Source organism: Dichomitus squalens (genome assembly GCF_000275845.1).
Source record: "Dichomitus squalens LYAD-421 SS1 unplaced genomic scaffold DICSQscaffold_14, whole genome shotgun sequence".
Classification (NCBI taxonomy): domain Eukaryota; kingdom Fungi; phylum Basidiomycota; class Agaricomycetes; order Polyporales; family Polyporaceae; genus Dichomitus; species Dichomitus squalens.
Genome location: NW_006766896.1, coordinates 491143 through 510775, shown reverse-complemented (window position 1 = coordinate 510775; position 19633 = coordinate 491143). Strand labels below are relative to the sequence as shown.

Below are 19633 nucleotides of genomic sequence, written 5' to 3'. Positions count from 1 at the left end.
TTGTCACGGACGTTGGACAGACGCCCCTTTTTGCCGCCCATTCCCTTCCCTTTGACGCCCACCTTCCATTTCCGGACCGTTTCCTTTCCTAGCTCATCCCAGTTTGGACACTGTAGATACGTTCCCACAGCCGCATGCTACGTTCCCGTGATCGCCATGCCCTTGCCTTTTCTTTCTCGCCCTTTGTTCCCCCTTTGTCATCTTCACTGCCTCGCTCTCGCGCCTTGTCCTTGGTTGCTAAGCAGCCCCTCTAGTATATAAGGACCCCCCTAGGCGCTCCCTAGTCCCCATCTCGACCTCTTGGTCATTGGGACTAGGTGAGTGACCATAGCGTTGTATCTCTCTTTGATTGCTAATGTATAACTTGGTCATTGGGACTAGTCTGTCGCTCTCTGCGTGAAGACTAGCTTCGTAGGTCTTGTGCCTTTGTGCCGGCCTCCGCTCTGCCCCGTCGAGTTTCTTGTTGCGTTTATCCCTCTTTCCCTCGCTTTCCCCCTTTCGGCCCCTCGCCGCTCGCCTACGGGGTCGTCGCCGAACGTCGACCCGAGTCTACGCGCCTAGTCGCCGCGACACCGAGGTCATGGTCAGAGGTCTAGGCTTCATCAGCAAGGCCACCCGCGCTGCGTTGTCTGAATGTGCGCGTGTCGCCATCGAACGATTCCAGTCCATGGCAGCGGTCCGTAGCGACATACGTCGCTACGGAAATTTCCTAGTAATGATGCTCCGCCAGGTGGTAGACAGGATGAACTACGTGGCCTCACACCCTCGGACGGCGATTGCTGTCGCCGCACACGTGCAGCGCATATGTCTGGAGTTAGCAGGCCTGAAGACTTACGCGGAGGAGGTGGCACCTCGCCTGGAGGACACGAAGGATTGGAGCACCTCTCGGTTGCCAGTCCTAGGCGGCTTTGTGCGCGACCTACCTGATGCCCAAACTTGGTGCCGTGTCGGGCTACCCGTGTGGCTTATTCAACCTATCAGCCCGGACCTCGTGGTATGGCAGGCTGTGGATACGGAAGGCTTACCCGGCGACATGTCGAAGTCTCCATGCAGCCCTCCAATCTTGCACAAGGCGGGCACTTTCGTTGGGGCCCCCAACGTTACGGGGAATTGGCTCACGGGGATGTTGATGTCGGTGTCCAAACACGTTGGTGGGTGTCATCTGGATGGGCTGCACCTCGCCGCCGTACCACACCTCCCTGATGGGCCTCCTGACAACAAACGAGCTCGCGTGGAGAGCAAGAACGACAAGCCTTTGACCATGCGGCCGGCTATCAGCGCGGACGATGGGTCGACGTCCAAGAAGAAGAAGACTCGCAGAGGGCGCAAGATATCCAAGGGCATGAAAGAGGAGGCGCCGAACGCGAAGGAGGCCTCTGCGGAGTCGAGTGGCGCCTCCTATCCATCATCTGCCGTTGCTCTGCAATCAGGGCCGTTGCATCCGTTGCGCCACTATGTCCCGTCCCCCTTTTCAGAGGTCCCGAAGCCCTGGGTCCTTGCCTTGAGCGCGACCTCCCCGCTGAAGGAGATGCCGAACTCGGCGTTGTACTTCTACCCGCCTCCCTTCCTACTCGATACGATTTCGTCAGTGGCCGGCCTGTTTCCAAACTGCCCACACCCTGATCGCGCACGCATTGACGAAAAAGCCCACCGCTACCTTCACAACCTGGCCCGGATCCGGGAGTTTTGCCGCACACGCCTCTTTGACGAATCCATGGGCAACCGACCGCTATCGATCGGCGAGTGGCGTTCAGCCCTGTTTGGAGACTATGCACCGAGGACGCACCGCCCGAAAGGCCCAGAAACGAGTGAGGTGCGCCGGGAGATCCGTCGTCAAAACGAACGCAACGAGATCAGCGCCCTCTTCCACCAAGTGGGCCACATAGAGTCGTATACCCCCGACATATGCGTTGCCCTCAGGGGCATGACAGTCGACGTCGAATCTATTGCCGTGAACCCGGAGATCAGAGCCACCCTACTTTGGGAGGCTCACGAGCTCAACTTCCGTGCGGACATCTGCGCCCTCGATCGTCTCCAAGTGGACACCTCGAACTGGTCCGATCGTTTCCAATGGGAGCGCGAGATGCTCCTTTCTGGAATCTGGGGCGAGCCATCGTCAGGGGTCTCGGTTTTGCCATCTTTAGATTCTGTTAGGGAATTCTGCTGGTATGCGCCACCGGACGAGCGTTGGCGCAGCTGCCGCCGTTATCTGCTCGCCTTCATCCAAGTCCTCTGTCGTTGGCGTGGCTGTCCTGAAGTGCTGCTAGAAGCACGGAGGTCTTCGGGGGAGATGCTAGCAGCACAATATGTCCAGCTCCAACAATGTGCGGCGGACTTCTACGTGCGCTCTTTCATTCGTGACTTTGCCCGGTTGCCTGTCCCGCCCATCCCTTACCCGTTGTAGCTACATTTGATGCATCCTCTTCGTATGTATTACCCGTTGATCATCGCCTTCGGTGCTCACTAACGGCCGCATCCGGTATCTGCAGTTGTGCCTGTCCACGCGTATGAGGAGTTCGACCTGCCGACGCACGTCGTACGAAGTACGTCGCTACCTCAGTTCATCTCGTCGTGCTCCGCATAGTTCCTTCACGACGAGGTTGGTGGCCTGCGTGTAACATCAGCGACAATAGCCAATTGTCATATATTCATATTTGCCCGATAAACTACGCGAACATGAAGTGGTGAAAACTTGCATGTTTGTTCTGCTTCTCTGACCTCGCCTGTGCTTGGATGGAGAACATCCGCCCCCCCTTCCTTCACCAGGACAGCTATTTCTCCATCGCCGAACAGCTATGGCTCCGCCAGGCGTACCAGAGGGACGAAGTTCAAGACGCACTCTCCCACGACAAAGCCCCCGTCAAGGACGCTGCTGGAGTGCTCCAATGGTTATTCAGGCAAGAGATGACGAAGCCTGGTCCGGGGGAATCCGAAGAGGATTTCAAGGCGCGTGTGCGGCGCGCTCGCAAGGAGGATAGGCCGCGGCTCTCGCGCAAGGTTGAAACTCAGGCAGAGTTCGACGAGCGGATGAAGACCCTTCCGGAGGTGAGTCCTTCGTGAACGGGGATGAGCATGAGGCCGACATGGAGCACAGCATATCTATAAGTGGGTATCCGACTGGAGGGGGACGTTAAAGCGCGTCAAGGGAGCGGGAGTGGTGGCTTGGCAAGGGCCCCCCATCCCGCCCATCACCAAACCCCGAAAGCCCCGCGCACTAACGGGGCTGGATGTTTTTCAAACCAGCGCAGAAGCTCCTCCGTGGCCTGTGATTGAGACGGCCGATGGCAAATCGCGAGCTGACGTAGCGGGTTGGCGTAAAATTTGCGCTGAGGCGTGGCCTGCGCTCAGCGACCAAGAGCAGGCCATCTACACAGCCGTTGCAGACGACAGGAATCGCAAGCGTGCGGCGGAAGCAGATGGAGACCACGACATAGACGACCTCGATCAGGAGAGTGATGACGAGTCGCAAGGAGGCGGAACCGGGGTCGCACCGTGAGTGGGGTTTCAATTCATTGTGAATTTTCTCAACCATGAGTGTAGCAAAGCCGAGGATGTCGCCGCATGGATCGACATCCTAATGGAAGCGTTGTACAAGAATGCCGGATGGGGTGGTTTTGTTTACGTGGGCGGGCCAGATGACACGGGTGAAGTGCGAACATACCGGCAAGTCATCATTCACCGCCATCGACGAGCATTGGCGGATAACGTACAGACAGCAAAGGGAAGGGTGTGAATCGCTACGGCCTATCCTTCCACCAGGCCCTATTGCAAGCCATCGGGTGGACCCCGCAGGAGTTTGAGATGGTGTTCGACCTGTGGGTGCAACAATCCGTCGCTGGTGTGCATATTTGTGCTTCGACGCTACAATCGCCAGCTGACACGCTAGCAGGCCCACAGACGGAAGAAGAGCGCACATTTGCTGTTTTGGCAACCAGAGCCCTGCTAAGTACGTGTATCGTATTCGACATTCGCTCACACGCTGAGGGAGGTCAACCAGGATACCGTGAGATCATGAAGGCGCAGCAGTCCTCGACCACAACGCTGGGGGCGGGTACCTCGACCACAGTCGTAGCGAGGCCTGTCATTGCGACGGACGCACCTGCTGTCGAACAGGTCCCGATTTCACCGCTCGTCAGCGGCGATGCCAGTGCGACCAGCTCGTCCCGCGGCCCCATTCCAGCCACTGGAGACGTCAACAGCGTGCACGACGAGGCGGTGTCTTTGACCAGCGTCGACGAACATTACTTCCTTCATGACGATCTTCCAATGCAGGACGTGACCCAACAAGCTTCAACGACTCGAGGCGAGGACGTTCCACCCAGCCCATTCGGCGAACATATTCCAGGCTCCGGCAAGGTCAACAACGTCCCCGACGAGGCGCTGTCGTTGCCCAACGACGCCGAAAGCTACTTCGACACTGACGATCTCCCGATGCCAGACGCAACCCCCGAGGCCTTGACACCACGTAAGGGCCCTATTTCACTAATTACTGCGTCGCTTCCATAATGAACCTCGCATCCAGGCATTGCGAGTGAGCGAACGGAGGAGGCGGTCGATGTGGGGGCCGCGCCCGTTCGACTCGAAGAGGCTATTACCCGGCCTCGGGGGGGCCGCAAGAAGGCGCAGGCGTCTGGAGTGCCAATGCCCGAGGCGACAGGTTTGCAGGAGATTGCCCGCCCAACTCGTTCGGTCAAGAAGACGGCAAGAGCTCGCGGGGATGGCATGGATGGGTGCGCGCATAATGCCTTGAACGTGTACGATTTCATCCGCTCTAACATACAGCCGCAGGACTGCTCCACTCATCACGAAGAGGGCGAAAAATATGTAGGCAGAGGCCGCGGCGGCGGAGATAGCTTATTAGTCTAAAATCGATGCTATATCGGTGATGTTGCGGGCCACAATAAGCATTATGAAAACCGGGCCAATTGAATCACGCCCGAGTCGGTTCATGCGTGCTTCAGTTGCTGAACGATACCGGCGCTAAAGTGACAAATGGCGATAAGTTTAAACGGAGAGCAAGCTGCGGCCGACCGTGACCGCCAACTCCAAACCCCCTTTTCTGCCTGCCTGTGCCAGCTGACGCCATGCACGTAACGGTACTGCTGTGGTCTAAGGTGAGAACTGTTGTCATTGGTCTGCATAGGCGTACATATCAGAATGAGTACGGATAGAACGACCAGCTCGCCCGGAGCGAAGTCGTCGAGGTGTCAACAAAGACCCCTACGATCAGGCTCACAGATCTGCGAATCATCCGGGCGGTGGACGACGACGTCGCTTTTGTGAAGATGTTCGATGTGGAAAATGGCACATGGAAGGCCATCCGCATCGTAGAAGACGGCATAAAGCTGCCGGGGGCAATGTCAACGCTGTTAGTACGCGTCGGCGGCGTCACGTCGTGTCCCGAATTCGGCGCCGAGCTGGAGGAAATATACCGATCACTCGAATTTCCTCGCTACACGCCAACCACACCGCCGACGACGCTGATCACTCCGATAACCAAACAGTGGCTGGTTGAGATACGCGTGGTCTTCTGGGACAAGGTGTGTGGTTCATCGCGACACGTCGTCATTCGTACTATTCCTGGAGCAACGAGCTTCGCCCAGGATGGAAGCCTTCCGAAGGTCTTCAACATCAGCACAACGCGTAGATTCAAGATTAATTGGTCCGTTGACACCACGATCGAGCAGTATCTGGGCGGACGGATGGCTGCCCAGATGTGGTCCCTGGAGGACATTCGATGGGAGACCATAGACATGTACGCGGAAAGCCTCCTTCCACAGGAGCAGAAGAGCGTGCTCCTCAGGGGAATCGGCGTGCAGTTCACTGTAGGGCTTGGGCGTGAGATTGTCGCGTTGGAAGCCCAGGTCGAACGATTCAGGGCACAGGACGAGGAGCCATTGCTCGATGAGGTGAGTAAGAAACAACCGGTCTCCATTGCCACTCCCGTCGCGCTACCGACGCCATCATCAGGGGTTGTACGAATACTCGCCACCCAGACGCCTCCGGCAGAAGAGGGCCGCAACACAGAGCGCGGTGCGTCGTCGATTTGGCCCGTGCTACATCTCGCACAGACTCATCCGCACGCACTTCAGCCGGCCATCACCCACACCGTCCCCGCGCCAGGCGGCGGCGAGCGGGGGAACGCTGCCGTGGGGCTCTCCGACGTAAGGCAAAGCTTAATATAGGCGGCTCGTGTACGCCGTTTTGACATGCGAGGCTACAGGGGGATCCTGCGAAACACGTAGCGAATGAGGACGCTCCATCAAGGCTGAAGCGCGATGGGAGTGTAAAGGACTCTCGCAAGGAGGCTTTAGAGGGGAATGAGCTGGGTAGCGGCAGCAATGCCGCAGACCAAACAAAGGGTGCAGGCGACGGAAGCCGCGGGGGGGATATCGTCGGGACTAAGAGGCGAAGGGTGACATACGCCGGCATTCCGGAGGGGGTAGAACAGGCCCAGCGTTGGAAGAAGCGATGCGGAATGCCGCTGGGGGATGTCGTCCACGAGCGGGGCGACGTGCTCCCGAGCGACCTATTCTCGACGGATAAGATCCTCGGTGGCAGCGCGGACCAGCCCATAGATGTAGACGCGATCTGAATCATTAGCGAGGGTATGAGATGAACAGCCTCGAATCGAACCGGGCGTGCCAACGAGATGGTAACAGGGACGCGCCCAAGACGCCAGAGTGATGAAAAGCCGGGAGGACGGCCGTCCCAGCAGCCCCTCATCCCCCCTGCCCCCAACATGGCCGACGACGGCTTCGTCGACCGCCTCAAAGTCGTGACCGCCTTCTACAAAGATACGCAGACGAGCCGGTACTGCCCCACTGTGCGGCAGCTTTGTCAGATCGACGCGTCTAATCGTCTTCCTCCTGCTCCCACCAAGTGCCCGAGATGCAGCTTTACCTACGGGAACTTCGAGGCCTGTCTTACCTACAAGGACGAGCACCCAGGAAAGTGGTTCTTGAGAGTAAGTGCGAGCTCCCGCGTAGACTAGGAGGCCATGCTTACTGTGATTACCCACTGGCAGTGCGTCAAATGCAAGCGGATGCACATGCCGAGCCAGTCGGGCCCTTCGCCGTGGATCGCTAAGGCCATCGAGGCGCAGCTTGAGGCCAATGCGATGGCGGCGGCGGAAGACACGCTCGTGGCCCGAGAACAAGACGAGCTCCGTCAGGCCATCCTCATCTCCAAGCGCGAGGCGGAGCAGCAGCAAAAGGAGGCGCGCGCGCAGGCTAAAGTCGCGCAGAGGCTTCGCCAAGCGGATGCAAAGGTTCTCGCGAGCGTAGATCGCCTACGGCAAGATGCGCGCAAAGCGCACGAGCAAGATGTCGTCGCGAGGCGCACTGGCAGCCAGCCCAAGAAGGGCAAGGTGCGCTCGCCTGCTGTTGTCATGTCCGAGTGTGGGGCTAACTCGCGCGGCATGCACCTCAGAGGCCTGTTGCTGCGGCCGCTATAGAGCTAGCGCCTGTGAGACTCAAGCAGTTGGTGAAGCTCATACTGTGGCTAAAGGTGAGTACCGGCGGCACCTGCGCGCCAGAATCAACGGTGGCTGAAGCTGCCCTGCAGCCAGACGACGCTCCCGTGGCACACGATGTCGAGATCGACGCGATTGACCACCTGTATCTATTGGAGATCGACCTGTTGGGTAGTATGTGGGACGGCATCGAGATACAGGCGAAATTCTGGTGCCCCGAAACGAACGCTTGGTGTCCCGGCATGGAGGCGATGGCAGTAAGCTCCCACACGCGCATCATCCTCGTGCGCCACGACTTCATCGGCCGCTGTCTTAACCTTGGGACCGAACTTCACGTCGCCCAGACCTGTTGGAGCGGGAGCCCTGGCCGTGGGTCGCTGACGGCAATGAGGGCCGAGAGGAAAAGTATCTTGGGGCGAAAGATTAAAGCGGACCAGGTCTGGGTGGTTCTATGGTACAAGGTGCGTGGCGTCCACCGGCACAGCGGTTCTCCATCTTACAGCGACAGCACACCAGGACCACGAAGAGCCGGTGAAGGAACACGCCCACAAACTAAGCGACCAATTCCTACTGCGCTACAGCCCTACGATCTTCGAATTAATACGCAAGGGAGGCAGCGTCGACCTTTGGCATGACGACGTCTCCGACTGGGAGCGCATTCGCGTCCGCGAGCAGATCCCGATCAGCGCGGCTACGCACACGCTGCTACTGCGCGTGCCAGGCGTAGAGGGCATGCCGTCGTTAGGTCTGGAGATCGAGGCCCTAAGCATCCCGCGCCAGAGCATTTCGCCCATAGCGCAAAAGACCCCCGAACGCGGTCGTAAAAGGGATTGGGACGACGTAGTAGCGGAGTGCAACCGCTCGCGCTCGTCATCGCTGGAGCCGCTGCAGGTCGGGCCGGGCGTCAAGATGGGGGAGGCGACCACCGAGAAGGGCGACGCCGGCGACGGTGCGAGAGGGAGGGCGCCACGCCTAGCAGGGGGAGCGCACGCCGTGTTCGGTCAGTCGGCCCCTAAGCGCGTGAAGGTCGAGGAGGCAGAGGTGGACGCGAAGCCCAAAGCGCCCTTGAATTGGGTGGCGGCAGAGACTACGGTTGGGGGGGTGACAACGATTGACCTAGACCTGCTGTACGACTAGCCGTAACATGCGGTGTTGCTAACTAGCTACGGTCTAGAAGCCTTCAACTCATCCCAAATGCCCAGCATACCCACGCCGCGCCTCCATCGCTGGCGGCCCGTCTGCGCGTACACACCGCCAGCGCTGCGGAATTGTTTCTGGGTCTGATGACCACACTCCGCCCAGCGAAAGAGGCCCCCTGCAGAGTATTGAATAAGGGCGTAGCGATGTTCGTTAGGGCTCGCAAGGGGGGCGTTGGAATGGCGGAGGATTGCCGAGGGGATGAGTATTGTCGTTCCGGGCGGGAACTCGATGATGAGATGGAGGTCCCAAAGGATGAGATGCCCGCCGCGCGTCGGGTCGAAGTCGCCAAGAGCGGTGATGGCGCACATGCCCCAGGGCAAGTTGAGATGATCGGTATGTACGTAAGAGATGGCCTGCGGACCAAGGTTCCAGGTCGCGCATGCGAAAGCATTGCCTGTGAAGTTGTGCTGGAGGGACGGATCCCGCGAGCACAGCGCATCCAGCGTAGCATCGTAGAAGTGGTGGAGCTTGGGGAAGAATAGGCGGAATGAATCTATACAAACCCGTAAGTGCGCGACGAGCAATGGGAGAGGTCGGAGGGGGTCGTACTGTTCGCGAAGTTGGCAATCCGCCGCATGGCCGTAGACTGCTTGACTGCGTCCAGGATGGCGGCGTTGTAAGGAGAGTGTGCCAGATTGCCGACGCGCTGGAAATGAATGTCAGCGGCCAATCACGACGCGCCAGGACACGGACGCTCGCCTGCTGCCCACCACCAAACGAGATGCCGCTCGCCACCGCGGCAAAGTTGCCGCGTCGGTGCTGCACGTGTGATTTGGACATCCGTAGGTTGTCGCGCAAATATTCCGCGAGCACAGCGCCGCGACGGTGGACTTCCGACCACGGCACTTGGGCGGCCTGGCCAGGGGGTGGGGTAACCTCGCGCGGCGCCCCACAGACCACACCGATGAGGGTGCGATCCCTGTCGATGATGGGGCGGCATTGGCTGCATAAGACAAGGGTAAGTTGACGAGGAACGCTGAGAGGACGGCAAGAGACGCACTCCGGCCGCGCTTCGACAAGGCGGAAGCCCTGACAGCTGACGAGGTCGTCTACATCGGCAGGCTGGACATCCTCGGGGCTTTGAGGGTATCGTCGCGCGGTAAACGCGTTCTTCGTCACGGGAACGTCCTCCATGACCAATGAGAGGTCAGTGGCGATGGGATCGTGGGCTTCGGCGACGGAGGGCATGGCGAGGCCGGCATCTTGGGAAAGCAGGACGTCGGCGTCTATAGCTACCTCCAGCGCGACGGCAGCATCGCGATGCCTGATGGCAGAGTCTCTGACGGGCCTTTTGCCGCCGTTCGCATCGCGCAATCGGTCAGCGTTACGTTGACGGCGGCGCAGGTTGTGCGCGCGCGCATGGTGGCGCGCTTTGCTGATGTCAAGCGGATCGCCCGCGGCGGGATCTGCGAACTCCGGCACAGGGGGGATAACGATGGGAGGGACACTCGCGGGCGACGCTGAGTCCTTGTCGAACAGCTGGGTCACCGGGAGGTCGTCCTCTTCCGCGCAGACGGGCTCTCGCGCTTGATCTGCCAGTGCGGCTTCTATGCGCGCGCGAAGGTCGAAAAAGGCAGGCGCCTCAATGGGTACACCGAAGGGGGCGACGGTAGCCCAAGGGGAGAAAGAAGTGCCGCTCCGCGTCTGTTCGGGATGTACAGTGCAAGACAATGGCGGCAGATCTGGGGAGAAGGCTTACCTTGCGGAACCCGGAGAGGCTCGGGACGATGACACCTGGTGGGCAAGATGGGGTGAGGGACCCTGCTAATGCAACACCATACGCGCCGCGACGGGGAGACGGGAAACAAGGGGTTTGCGCGCGCTCTCCCCGCCACAACGCCAAAAGGGCCTCTCACCTGGGGGGGGCATGCTCTCGCAGAAGGGGTGGCGCGCCAGACAGCACTTGGGGGTGGGTGGTTATATAGCACTGGGTGGCGACGTAGGGTGGCGCACATGGGGGCATCCCATGAATATAGACGCAGGCGAGGCTGATGCCGGCGGCACCTTGCACGAGCCAGAACGGATTGCCGCGCCATAAGACCTACAAAAAAAGCGACAAGAGTGATGTGGAAGCCTCGTGCGCGGCGTGTATTAGGTACACACTACGCGACGAGGACGACACGCCTGGAAGGAAGCGAGCGGTCTCAATGACCGCTGCGCTCGACCTCCGTTGAGCCCCTTGTGGAGAGCTAGTGAGAGACATACCTGGGGGAGGGACGGCCAAGGCGCGACAGGATGTGGGTGGCGGAACATAGCGGCAACGAGAGATGTAAGTAGAGGAGTAAAGCAGGAGGAGGGCGCTTGTGATGAGGCACGCCCCGTTCGAACCGTGCATGTGACCGCTTATCTGGCGCTGAGCGCTTGATGACCAACACGCGACCACGTGTCCTTCCATTTTGGCGCTCTGGGGTCAGAGTCGGATCGCGCCTTTGGATAGCTCCCTCTCGCCCTTCCCCCCTTCGCCACCACCATGCACACACCTCTTTCGAACGACTGCCCTCCGCTGCACGCCGAGTCATACGTCAGAGAGCTCAGGTGGCCCTGCTTCCGTGACGACAGCATATTTGCCGGTTTAGGCCATCGACTTCGAGGTTGCACGCCGCTGCAGCACACACGAGGCGCGCCACGGCGCGAGAGGAGGGCGTAAGGAGGAGAGCGGGCTCCGTATTGGGTACGTGCGTCCTCTCGTGCTGCGGTGGCTGATATTGCTTTAAAGCTGCTGGGAGAGATCGACGAAGCAACTCGCTCAACGCGGCAGAATGAATCGTCCCCCTACCATCACCCAGACCAACGACGAGGGGGCGCGGTACGTTCCCCCGCGGCCGCGCCGACAACCGCAGCTCCGAATTGAGCCCGAGACCAGCGACGAGGGGGCGCAGTACGTTGCCCCGAGGCCGAGCCGCCGACCGCAGCTCCGAATTGAGCCTGTCCCACTTCCCCGCGCAGCTATGCGCACAGCTGCACCCGCGCGCGCCCTGCCCCCGACGTCCACCACCGCCCACACGTCCAGGATGCCGACATTGACCGAGCGCGCCAACAACCTGACACCCGCACAGCTCTGGCAGTTCTCGCGCGCGACGCCCTACCCCATGTCGACCATCCCTACGTCGGCTGCCCCGGGAACCCACGACGCGCGCACGGCGCCCGCCCCGATGGGCACCCCTAGCGGGTACGTTCTTCCAAGCCTGCCATTGCACGACCTCATCGGCCTAGCTGAGGCTCAAGTCGCCACCCGGATTGCAGGCGACGATGACAATGCGACGCTGAGCGCCAGCGAAGGGGACGAGCAGGAAGAAGAGACGGTCGAGCGCGAGCTCGAGCGGGAAGACGAGACGGACGGGGGCAGCACAAGCTCAGGTGGGTCAGGTTTGCATGCGCGCGGTCGAATGCATGAGGGCTGGCCGTTACTGACCCCCACCCCCGCAGCCACGACCACTACTTCAGACGTCGTGGGCTTCGCAGACGCCAAGCTGAGGAGCGCGATCGACAGCCTCAAGGCTAGCCTGGATGGGCTGGAGCAGGCGGTCCAGAACCTTTCGGAGGAGGTCGATCGCTTCGCTGGATGACCGCTAGTTAGTCGTTGGGGTGAGCAGTTGACAGTGGCCGCCGTCCATAGATCTGCAGCCTGTAAGTAGTGCTCCCTTTGAAACAGGTCCCCAACTCTGTCTTCCCGCCACGTACATCGTACCCCATTGTCAGACGAGAGCGCTAGAATTGTCGATGCGTAGTGTACATTGGCCGTTGTCTGGTGATTCCGCGCCCAACATGCATGTACACCACATGCATGTATGCCCTTGTCCGCGATGCAGCGTGTACTGAGGTTACAACTGGCAGTTTATTGTACACCTCGATAACCAAGTGGCCAAGCGTGGTCGTTCGGATTAATCTGCGGATGTTGGTCTTGGGTTCGAACCCCGGTGTCCTTTTTTGCTCTTTCTAAGAGAAAGGCGCGCAGGTTTCCCCTGTGGCTTCGTGGCTGTGCTTTTGGGCGTCTCTGTCGCCGGCTATCAGCTCTTTCCCGGGCCCGAGCCACACATGCATGTTTGTTACGCCTAATAGGCGGGGCAACATGCGTGTGCTGTTGTAGACGGCTCGCTACGACATTTTCATGGGTCATCCGTACAGCGATCTTCTCCCACCCTGGCTCTTCTGAGTACGAGTCTAAGGACCACTGATGACCTTGCAAAGCAGGGCGCGCCATAACCTGTTGACAATCAAGACTTATGCTGACAACAGGAGGACTGCTGTGCGAGTCAAGGGCAAGATGTGGAGGCACAGCGCTTCTTGTGCTATGGGGCGATGATGATTTTAAGCCCCCTGTTCTAGGCTCCGCCGGAAATGCGATGGCGCACTCTGAGCGCTGCGTTGATTGTATACATGAATTGAAGTTGAGTATAGAGAACTGATTAACTGATGTCATTCTTTTCTATGCACTCCAGCAGAAACGAAGGATCAGAAGGTGGTGTAACGAGTCCCAGCCGTTGATTCGTTCTTATGAGCACCAGATCGCTTGTATAAAGTCCGATGCAACTTGGCTACATTGGAGATGTACTCCTCTATGAGGCTGTATGCATAGAAGATTAACTTACGTGGATGAAAGACGTTTGTTACAGAGAGATACGTGGCGGAACCAAAGGCTGGTCAAGCGTGAGATCTACAGGTGCGCAACAGCCTTCTGGCACTGTTCCGAACAAGGATTGGAGTCCACATGCCGTGCACTTGTCACCGGACTGTAAGCTCCAGGAAGGCTGTGAATTATGCACAACACTTGCTTTTATGGGTCTCGAATTTATCATAGTAATGTCGTTACCAGGGCGCCGAATTTGGAGTGCAGCTGTCACAACGGTGGCAGCCACAGACAGTGAGCCAATACGATTCACTGCTGAGTTGCAGCAGCTACGGAATGTACTCGGACTAGACATGAGAAATATTGACGTTCAACATCTGTTAAAAGGTCTCAGCAAGCAGATGAAGTTGAGCAGGAGACGACAAGGAGCCCTTCAAAAGTCCAGCGTCTTCCATGCCTTCCTTGCCTCGCGCTCGGCATCACACATGACCAGAGTGGTCTCAGCGCAACTGCCATAGCACATGTAGTCCCCGAGATCGCCGTCAGTATCACCATCTTCTATGCAGGCAGATTGGTTGAACTGACTGCTATTCTCAGGCTTCGTCCTTCCTTGAGCCGGCTGATAGATAGGAAGGTGACATCATGTCTTCCCTGGAGAATCTGATTGATGATGCAGGTCTGGAATTCTGCTCCTATCTCTCGGAGTTCAGCTCCTTCCGCTGCCACGGGGCTTCTTCAGGGCGCTGAACGTCAAGCTATCAGGTACCTAAGTTGACAGCTCTCATAGTTATTCTTAGAGAGTCTGGGGTCCCTGTCATCTCGGGCATTCTCTCCTCATATGCTCTCCGTCCCTGGCATCTTGCGAGAATCGTGAGCGATCTTCCTATAGATATGTTGGCTACTGCCTTGAGGCTGACTCCCTGTCAAACTCCTTCCGACTCGACGTGACACATGTCTTTCTGCGGGATACCTGAGGAACTAACAATTCGTACCCAACAGGGGGTCGGCAGTAGCACATGGACTCGCCCACCCTTTTACGGCAACCTCACCATACCTGAACTGTATGAGTTCCATGCCGAGAACAGCCCCGACCATCCCGTCATTGTTTACCAAAATACCGATAACGTACTGCAAACGCTGCGATTCAAGGATATCATTCATGGAGTCCGGAAGGCAGCGAGCGCGACCCTCCCCAACATGCATCAGTTTCCTACTGAAACCGGCACTCAAGTAGGGATCTTGGCGTCTGTTGGTACGTGGTGTGTTGTGCACTGGTTTTTCGTCTCCAACCCTCCTATAGATTTCCCCACTTACTTCACGTTGGTTCTTGGAATCATGTACGTGGGATACACGCCATTCCCAATCTCTGTGAGGAACTCCGCACCCGCCATTGCAGATCTTCTCCGGAAGACCGCCACAATGGTTCTTTTAGTCAGTGCAGACTCAGCAATGCAGCACCTGGCGTGTGAAGCGAGAGCTTTACTCGCAACAGAAGGTTATGAAATAAATCTCGTGGATGCGCCTACATACGACGACCTGTACAATTCCAACGATGGCGGGGCACAATTCAACGCGCCCTCTCGCCGCCATACAACTGGTGGGGACACTGCGGTGATCCTTCACTCTTCAGGTAAGCACTATAGATCTGTCTGTTTCCCGTATCCACTAACGGTGGTTTGTATAGGCTCGACATCATACCCGAAGCCGATACATTTGCTGCACCGGAATCTCTCGAAATGGGCTTTCGCACCGTGTACGTAGTTCGGCTTCCTTGAATTACATGACTACATCTCCAGAATTGCAGACTTCGGTGATATGGATCTTGCAGACATACGGATATCTATGCACTGCGTACCCATGTTCCGTAAGTCAGCTTCCGCTATGCATTTATTGCGTGCATCTGTTAATTGATATGCGTAGACTTGATGGGAACCATAAGTTTGACTTACCCGGTATGTCTCTTGAGTTCGGTATACTTGTCTCTGATATTGATTCCTCGAGAACCACAGGTAGGCTTTGGTGCGGTCATCACCACATTCAGACCATCTGTCCCACCCATCGCGCCTACCGCTGAGAACGTACTACATGCTGCCATGAGTACGGAATGCAAAGGGATGATCTGTGTTCCTGCATTTGTGGAGGTAGTCACATCTTCTTCGCTACTCAGGAAGTCGCTAAAGATTTGCACAGACTTGGGCTCTCGACCTTCGTTGTTTAGCGCTCCTTCGAAACTTCGACTTCATTGTGAGTCTCAAATAGCCTTGAAACACTTGTCAGAGTCATTCAAGCGAGTTCTACAGATTGTCGGGGGCGCCGCACTGAGTATTAATATCGGTAATGGCCTTGTAGAACAGGGTGTCAGATTGTTCACGGTGTATGGGGCGTAAGTTACATATTTCTATACCTCAGATTCAATGTACGACGTAGCTGAATATGGGTGTTTAGGACGGAGATTGGCGTCGTCGTGAGACATATGGCCCTCGCGCGGCCCATGTCCGGAGACAAATGGTCCTATTTCTCGATCTCGCCAGCTGTAGAATACGGGAGATTAGCCCAACAAAGTCAACCAGGAGTATTCGAGCTCGTGATACTGGTAAGGCGTCAGCACCGTTCTTTGATTCTGGGCTAACACTTGCCCAACCAGGATTGCACGAGTTGGTCCCCTAACGTGTTCAATACCACCTTCCGTGGACGTGCCGCATACGCTACAGGAGATCTATTGGAGGTTCATCCTACAGATCAGAATTACTTCAGAGTCTTTGGCCGCGTAGACGATCAAATCACTCTGTCAAACGGGGAAAAGGTAAATCGTGAATACTTAGCGGCAGAAGCGCGTACTGATTTCAGATGTAGTGCAATCCTGTACCGATAGGTGAGTCAAGTGATATGTCAACCAGTAGAAACGCTGAATTTGAATCGGCAGAATCCGGTCTTGTGCAAGATCCAGAGATCGCCGTCGCCGTTGTCTTTGGAAGCGGCAGAGCTCAAGTTGGTGTGATCATACAGCCGCGAGAGCCGTTCAATCGGAACAACGTCTCAGAGCTTCAAGCGTTCCGGGATAGAATCTGGTGCGTCTCATGTTTTTGTTTCCTGTGCAACAAAGAATCGGCACTAATTTGAAGAGGTTCTGTTCTATAGGCCAACTGTCGAGCGAGTTAATGCGTACACACCGTCGCACTCGCATATCTTCAAGGAGGTACGTCTGCTCAGAAAGTTCTTGAACGTCAGTACGTTGAAACGGAACTTTTCAATTAGATGATCACTGTGACGGACGCTTCGAAGCCCTTCTCTTTGACGAGCAAGGGTACCCCTCGCCGTCATCTCTGCTTGCATGAGTATAGAGAGGAGATTTACAGGGTCTACGACAAGATCGACAGCTACGCCCTTGGGGGCATTCCGTTACCGCGTTCATGGGATAAGCAATCTGTGAATGCCTATGTGCGCAGCGTAGTTCTCGAAGCTATGAATGTGCCATGGATCAAAGATGAAGACAACCTCTTGCAACATGGCTGTGACAGGTATGACTCAACCTCTTTCTGATTTACATTCACCCACAGTCTCACATTGATGCAGTCTACGAGCAAATTGGATACGCAGCACCCTCGCGCGAGCTCTGGAAACAGCTCATGAACATGCCCCCTATATACCCCATAACCTTGTGTACGCTTACCCCACGATAGGTGATCTCACCACCTACGTCTGCACATCCTTGAGCATGGGCGGGCGAGGTCGAGAAGATGAACATGCTTCCCATATACTGCAGATGAAGTCGCTTGTCGACTGTTACAGTCACTTTCCGTCTCCCGAATGGCACGAACCTTGTTCCGGACGTGCCGAAGGAACCTATAGAGAGGTTGTCTTGATCACTGGTACGACAGGAGCCCTTGGATCCCATCTCCTTTCGCAGCTTCTGCGGGACCCACGGGTTGTACGAGTGTATGTTCTAGGTCGCGTTTCGAGCGCGGGATGCACCGACCTGCGGGAGAGGCAAAGAGAGAGTTTTAACAAGTGGGGCCTGGACGGGGAATCACTCGATGGGGCTACTGTGACATTCCATGTCGCGAATTTGACCAAGGAAGACTTGGGTTTAGATAGTGCTCTCTTGCTAGAGGTATGTTCTCTTGCTTGTCACAGTTTCCAGGACTCACTATCAGGTCCATACAGGTCAGGAGCACCGTAACCACTATCATCCATGGTGGTAAGAATTTGTCTCACGAATGTTGCGATGGCATGCTGACGATCATGATAGCTTGGCGGGTCGATTTCAACGCCACTCTCGCTTCATTCGAACCTCTGCTATCTGGGACTCGACATCTCGTTGACATTGCGCTTAGTTCCCTTGTGCCCGGTGGGCCAAAGCTTCTATTAGTAAGCTCTGTCAGTGCTCTACAGAGTGCGTTCTCTCTGCTCGCACCGAGGCCATGCGCTCATAATCCAATAGATTACGTATCCGACAGTCCGGCAGTAGAATCAATCGATTATGGACCAGAAGTCGCACTGGGGACCGGGTACGGTGAGAGCAAGTGGGTAGCTGAGCAAGTGTTACATTGTGCAGCCCTGTATACGGGATTGCGCACTGTATCTGTGCGTGTGGGACAGCTGAGTGGGGATACACATATAGGCAGTTGGAACACCAAAGAATGGATCCCATCTCTCCTACGCATAAGCAAACGACTTGGTGCAATTCCAGCCATGGATACAGTGAGCGGACATCATTCATGTGACATGGGTTTGCTAACAGGCTATTGTCTAGAACATATCGTGGGTTCCAATAGATGTCGCGGCTTGCGCTTTGCTGCAAATGCGTCACAGCTGCCATCCAGTCCTCCACCTAACCTCTCCGTGTCCTGTACCGTGGATGGACATTTTCGGACCGCTTTCTGTAAAGCTCGAAGTCTCCCTCACCTCGCCCTTGGATTGGATCTCGCGAATGAGGCAGTTAGAGCCCGACGTTCTCATCGGAGCTCGTGGAACAGAGTGCGGAATGGATGCGCTCTCCGGTTGGTTTGAGGTCGCTATGTCAACCGAGAGGTCTGATATCATACTGTGCAACGAAAGGGCTGTGGAGGCATCAGAATGCTTGGCGGCATTGGGAAGGCTGGGAGAAGGAGATGTGCTGCGATGGATAGCATTCTGGAATAGTACTGAGTTCTTGTAGTACACGTCCGAATCGAGTTTTTACATTCTGTGAACCTACATTCCCACTGCACAGAGCGATCCACATCTTCGAGCCAATCACTACCCCTGATGTAGAGACATGGCGTACTGGTTTCCAGAAACAGTGTGTACATCGTGTGAGAGAAAACAGCGCTTTTGATTTCTATCGACCATTCCAGAATTCTATGTATGGCTGTAGCTTATAAGAACGAGTCCAAGTCGCCGGCGTACGAGTACTGCCTGCACTACACTTGTCACAGCACCATGGCCAGCTCTCTTCCTCATCCCAACTCCTATACTGCATACGCTTTCACCGAGAAGCACGGATCTTTGCAGAAAATAACAGTTCCTTGGAGGGATCCAGAGGAAGGGGAGATTGTGGTCAAAGTCATCGCATGTGGAGTTTGTGGCAGGCACGTAGTATGAACCCGGAACAACTTCCGCTAGCACTCAGGTCTTGATTTACAGTGACGACCAAGTTCCCAAGGGCTTATTTCCCATTGATTACCCTCGTATTCCAGGACATGAGATAGTCGGAGATGTTGTCTCAATACCTCTCACTGAGACTACTTGGACGCTTGGTCAACGCGTCGGTGGAGGATGGCATGGGGGACACTGTTACAATTGCTCACGATGCCGCCATGGGGACTTTGTTACCTGCGAGTCGCGGGCGATCAATGGTGTGTTTCTTGCCTACTAATATCTCTATCATCAGCGCTCGCTTACAGGGCTGCTATTTGTTAGAGTTCACGAGTTCACGCTTCACGCATCAGGCGCTGTAGGCCGGCATCTCCCGTTCACACTATACTAGCACCCGTCACATAACCAACGTCCCTCACTCGTTCCATCATCTCCCCGAGTGAGGGTACGTCGTCTCTCGCGTTACCCACATACTCACCGTACTCACTATGTCCTGTAGCGCCTCATACTTTGGGCTACAGGTAATGAAACTCACTCGTTCCATCATCTCCCCGAGTGAGGCGCCTCATACTTTGGGCTACAGAAATTAACAGGTTATGAGCCCCTGCGCCTGAAGTTCCTGCCAGGCCTCTGTAGTCACCCCTTTTTGCGACCCCTCGCCTTCTCTCGAGTCACCCTAGTCTCAGGATCACTCTTTTTACCGCCGCTACGATCCCGGCCGGCGTTTTGTGGCGCATATACCACTGTATCGTTATTGCGGTGCGCATATAGCCACCCGTTTTTTTTGCATTATGACTGGATCAGAAGACACGTCG

General features: G+C 56.5%; 8 protein-coding genes across 8 annotated transcripts in view; 7 read left to right on the top strand and 1 right to left on the bottom strand.

Moving 5' to 3' along the window:
- The window catches only part of DICSQDRAFT_60433 (uncharacterized protein), a gene marked incomplete at both ends in the record, with an annotated part of 8620 nt that extends 6216 nt beyond the window's left edge, over window positions 1–2404 (top strand). Inside the window, 2 exons of the mRNA XM_007365821.1 lie at window positions 591–1414; window positions 1478–2404. Of these exons, the coding sequence (XP_007365883.1) occupies window positions 591–1414; window positions 1478–2404 (1751 nt within the window). The remainder of the gene's footprint in view (window positions 1–590; window positions 1415–1477) is intronic.
- Window positions 2405–2733: 329 nt separating this feature from the next.
- DICSQDRAFT_170189 (uncharacterized protein) lies at window positions 2734–4828 on the top strand (the record flags this gene model as incomplete). Its single annotated transcript, XM_007365820.1, has 8 exons — window positions 2734–3045; window positions 3095–3492; window positions 3541–3644; window positions 3713–3838; window positions 3890–3946; window positions 3998–4465; window positions 4523–4730; window positions 4789–4828. 8 exons carry the CDS (start codon window positions 2734–2736, stop codon window positions 4826–4828), a joined length of 1713 nt encoding a protein of 570 aa, XP_007365882.1.
- A 256-nt stretch (window positions 4829–5084) lies between these two features.
- On the top strand, window positions 5085–6595 carry DICSQDRAFT_170188 (uncharacterized protein; the record flags this gene model as incomplete). Its single annotated transcript, XM_007365819.1, has 5 exons — window positions 5085–5114; window positions 5172–5909; window positions 5971–6033; window positions 6093–6164; window positions 6224–6595. The coding sequence occupies 5 exons, from the start codon at window positions 5085–5087 to the stop codon at window positions 6593–6595; spliced, it is 1275 nt and encodes a 424-aa protein (XP_007365881.1).
- A 147-nt stretch (window positions 6596–6742) lies between these two features.
- Window positions 6743–8611, top strand: DICSQDRAFT_170187 (uncharacterized protein; the record flags this gene model as incomplete). Its single annotated transcript, XM_007365818.1, has 5 exons — window positions 6743–6967; window positions 7028–7369; window positions 7432–7509; window positions 7567–7935; window positions 7991–8611. The coding sequence occupies 5 exons, from the start codon at window positions 6743–6745 to the stop codon at window positions 8609–8611; spliced, it is 1635 nt and encodes a 544-aa protein (XP_007365880.1).
- Window positions 8612–8637: 26 nt separating this feature from the next.
- Window positions 8638–9323, bottom strand: DICSQDRAFT_60714 (uncharacterized protein; the record flags this gene model as incomplete). Its single annotated transcript, XM_007365817.1, has 2 exons — window positions 8638–9167; window positions 9224–9323. Coding segments are annotated over 2 exons (630 nt in total), but the record flags the coding sequence as incomplete, so codon positions are not given.
- Window positions 9324–11433: 2110 nt separating this feature from the next.
- Window positions 11434–12240, top strand: DICSQDRAFT_170185 (uncharacterized protein; the record flags this gene model as incomplete). Its single annotated transcript, XM_007365816.1, has 2 exons — window positions 11434–12031; window positions 12101–12240. The coding sequence occupies 2 exons, from the start codon at window positions 11434–11436 to the stop codon at window positions 12238–12240; spliced, it is 738 nt and encodes a 245-aa protein (XP_007365878.1).
- Window positions 12241–14192: 1952 nt separating this feature from the next.
- DICSQDRAFT_60648 (acetyl-CoA synthetase-like protein) lies at window positions 14193–18399 on the top strand (the record flags this gene model as incomplete). Its single annotated transcript, XM_007365815.1, has 17 exons — window positions 14193–14493; window positions 14542–14871; window positions 14926–14994; window positions 15046–15135; window positions 15243–15382; window positions 15432–15485; window positions 15542–15624; window positions 15687–15834; window positions 15886–16051; window positions 16165–16309; window positions 16380–16437; window positions 16497–16759; window positions 16815–17352; window positions 17406–17439; window positions 17491–17634; window positions 17683–17942; window positions 17995–18399. The coding sequence occupies 17 exons, from the start codon at window positions 14193–14195 to the stop codon at window positions 18397–18399; spliced, it is 3228 nt and encodes a 1075-aa protein (XP_007365877.1).
- Window positions 18400–18656: 257 nt separating this feature from the next.
- Window positions 18657–19011, top strand: DICSQDRAFT_24526 (GroES-like protein; the record flags this gene model as incomplete). The annotated part of the gene is made up of 2 exons (XM_007365814.1): window positions 18657–18800; window positions 18853–19011. Coding segments are annotated over 2 exons (303 nt in total), but the record flags the coding sequence as incomplete, so codon positions are not given.
- Between the last annotated feature and the right edge of the window lie 622 nt (window positions 19012–19633).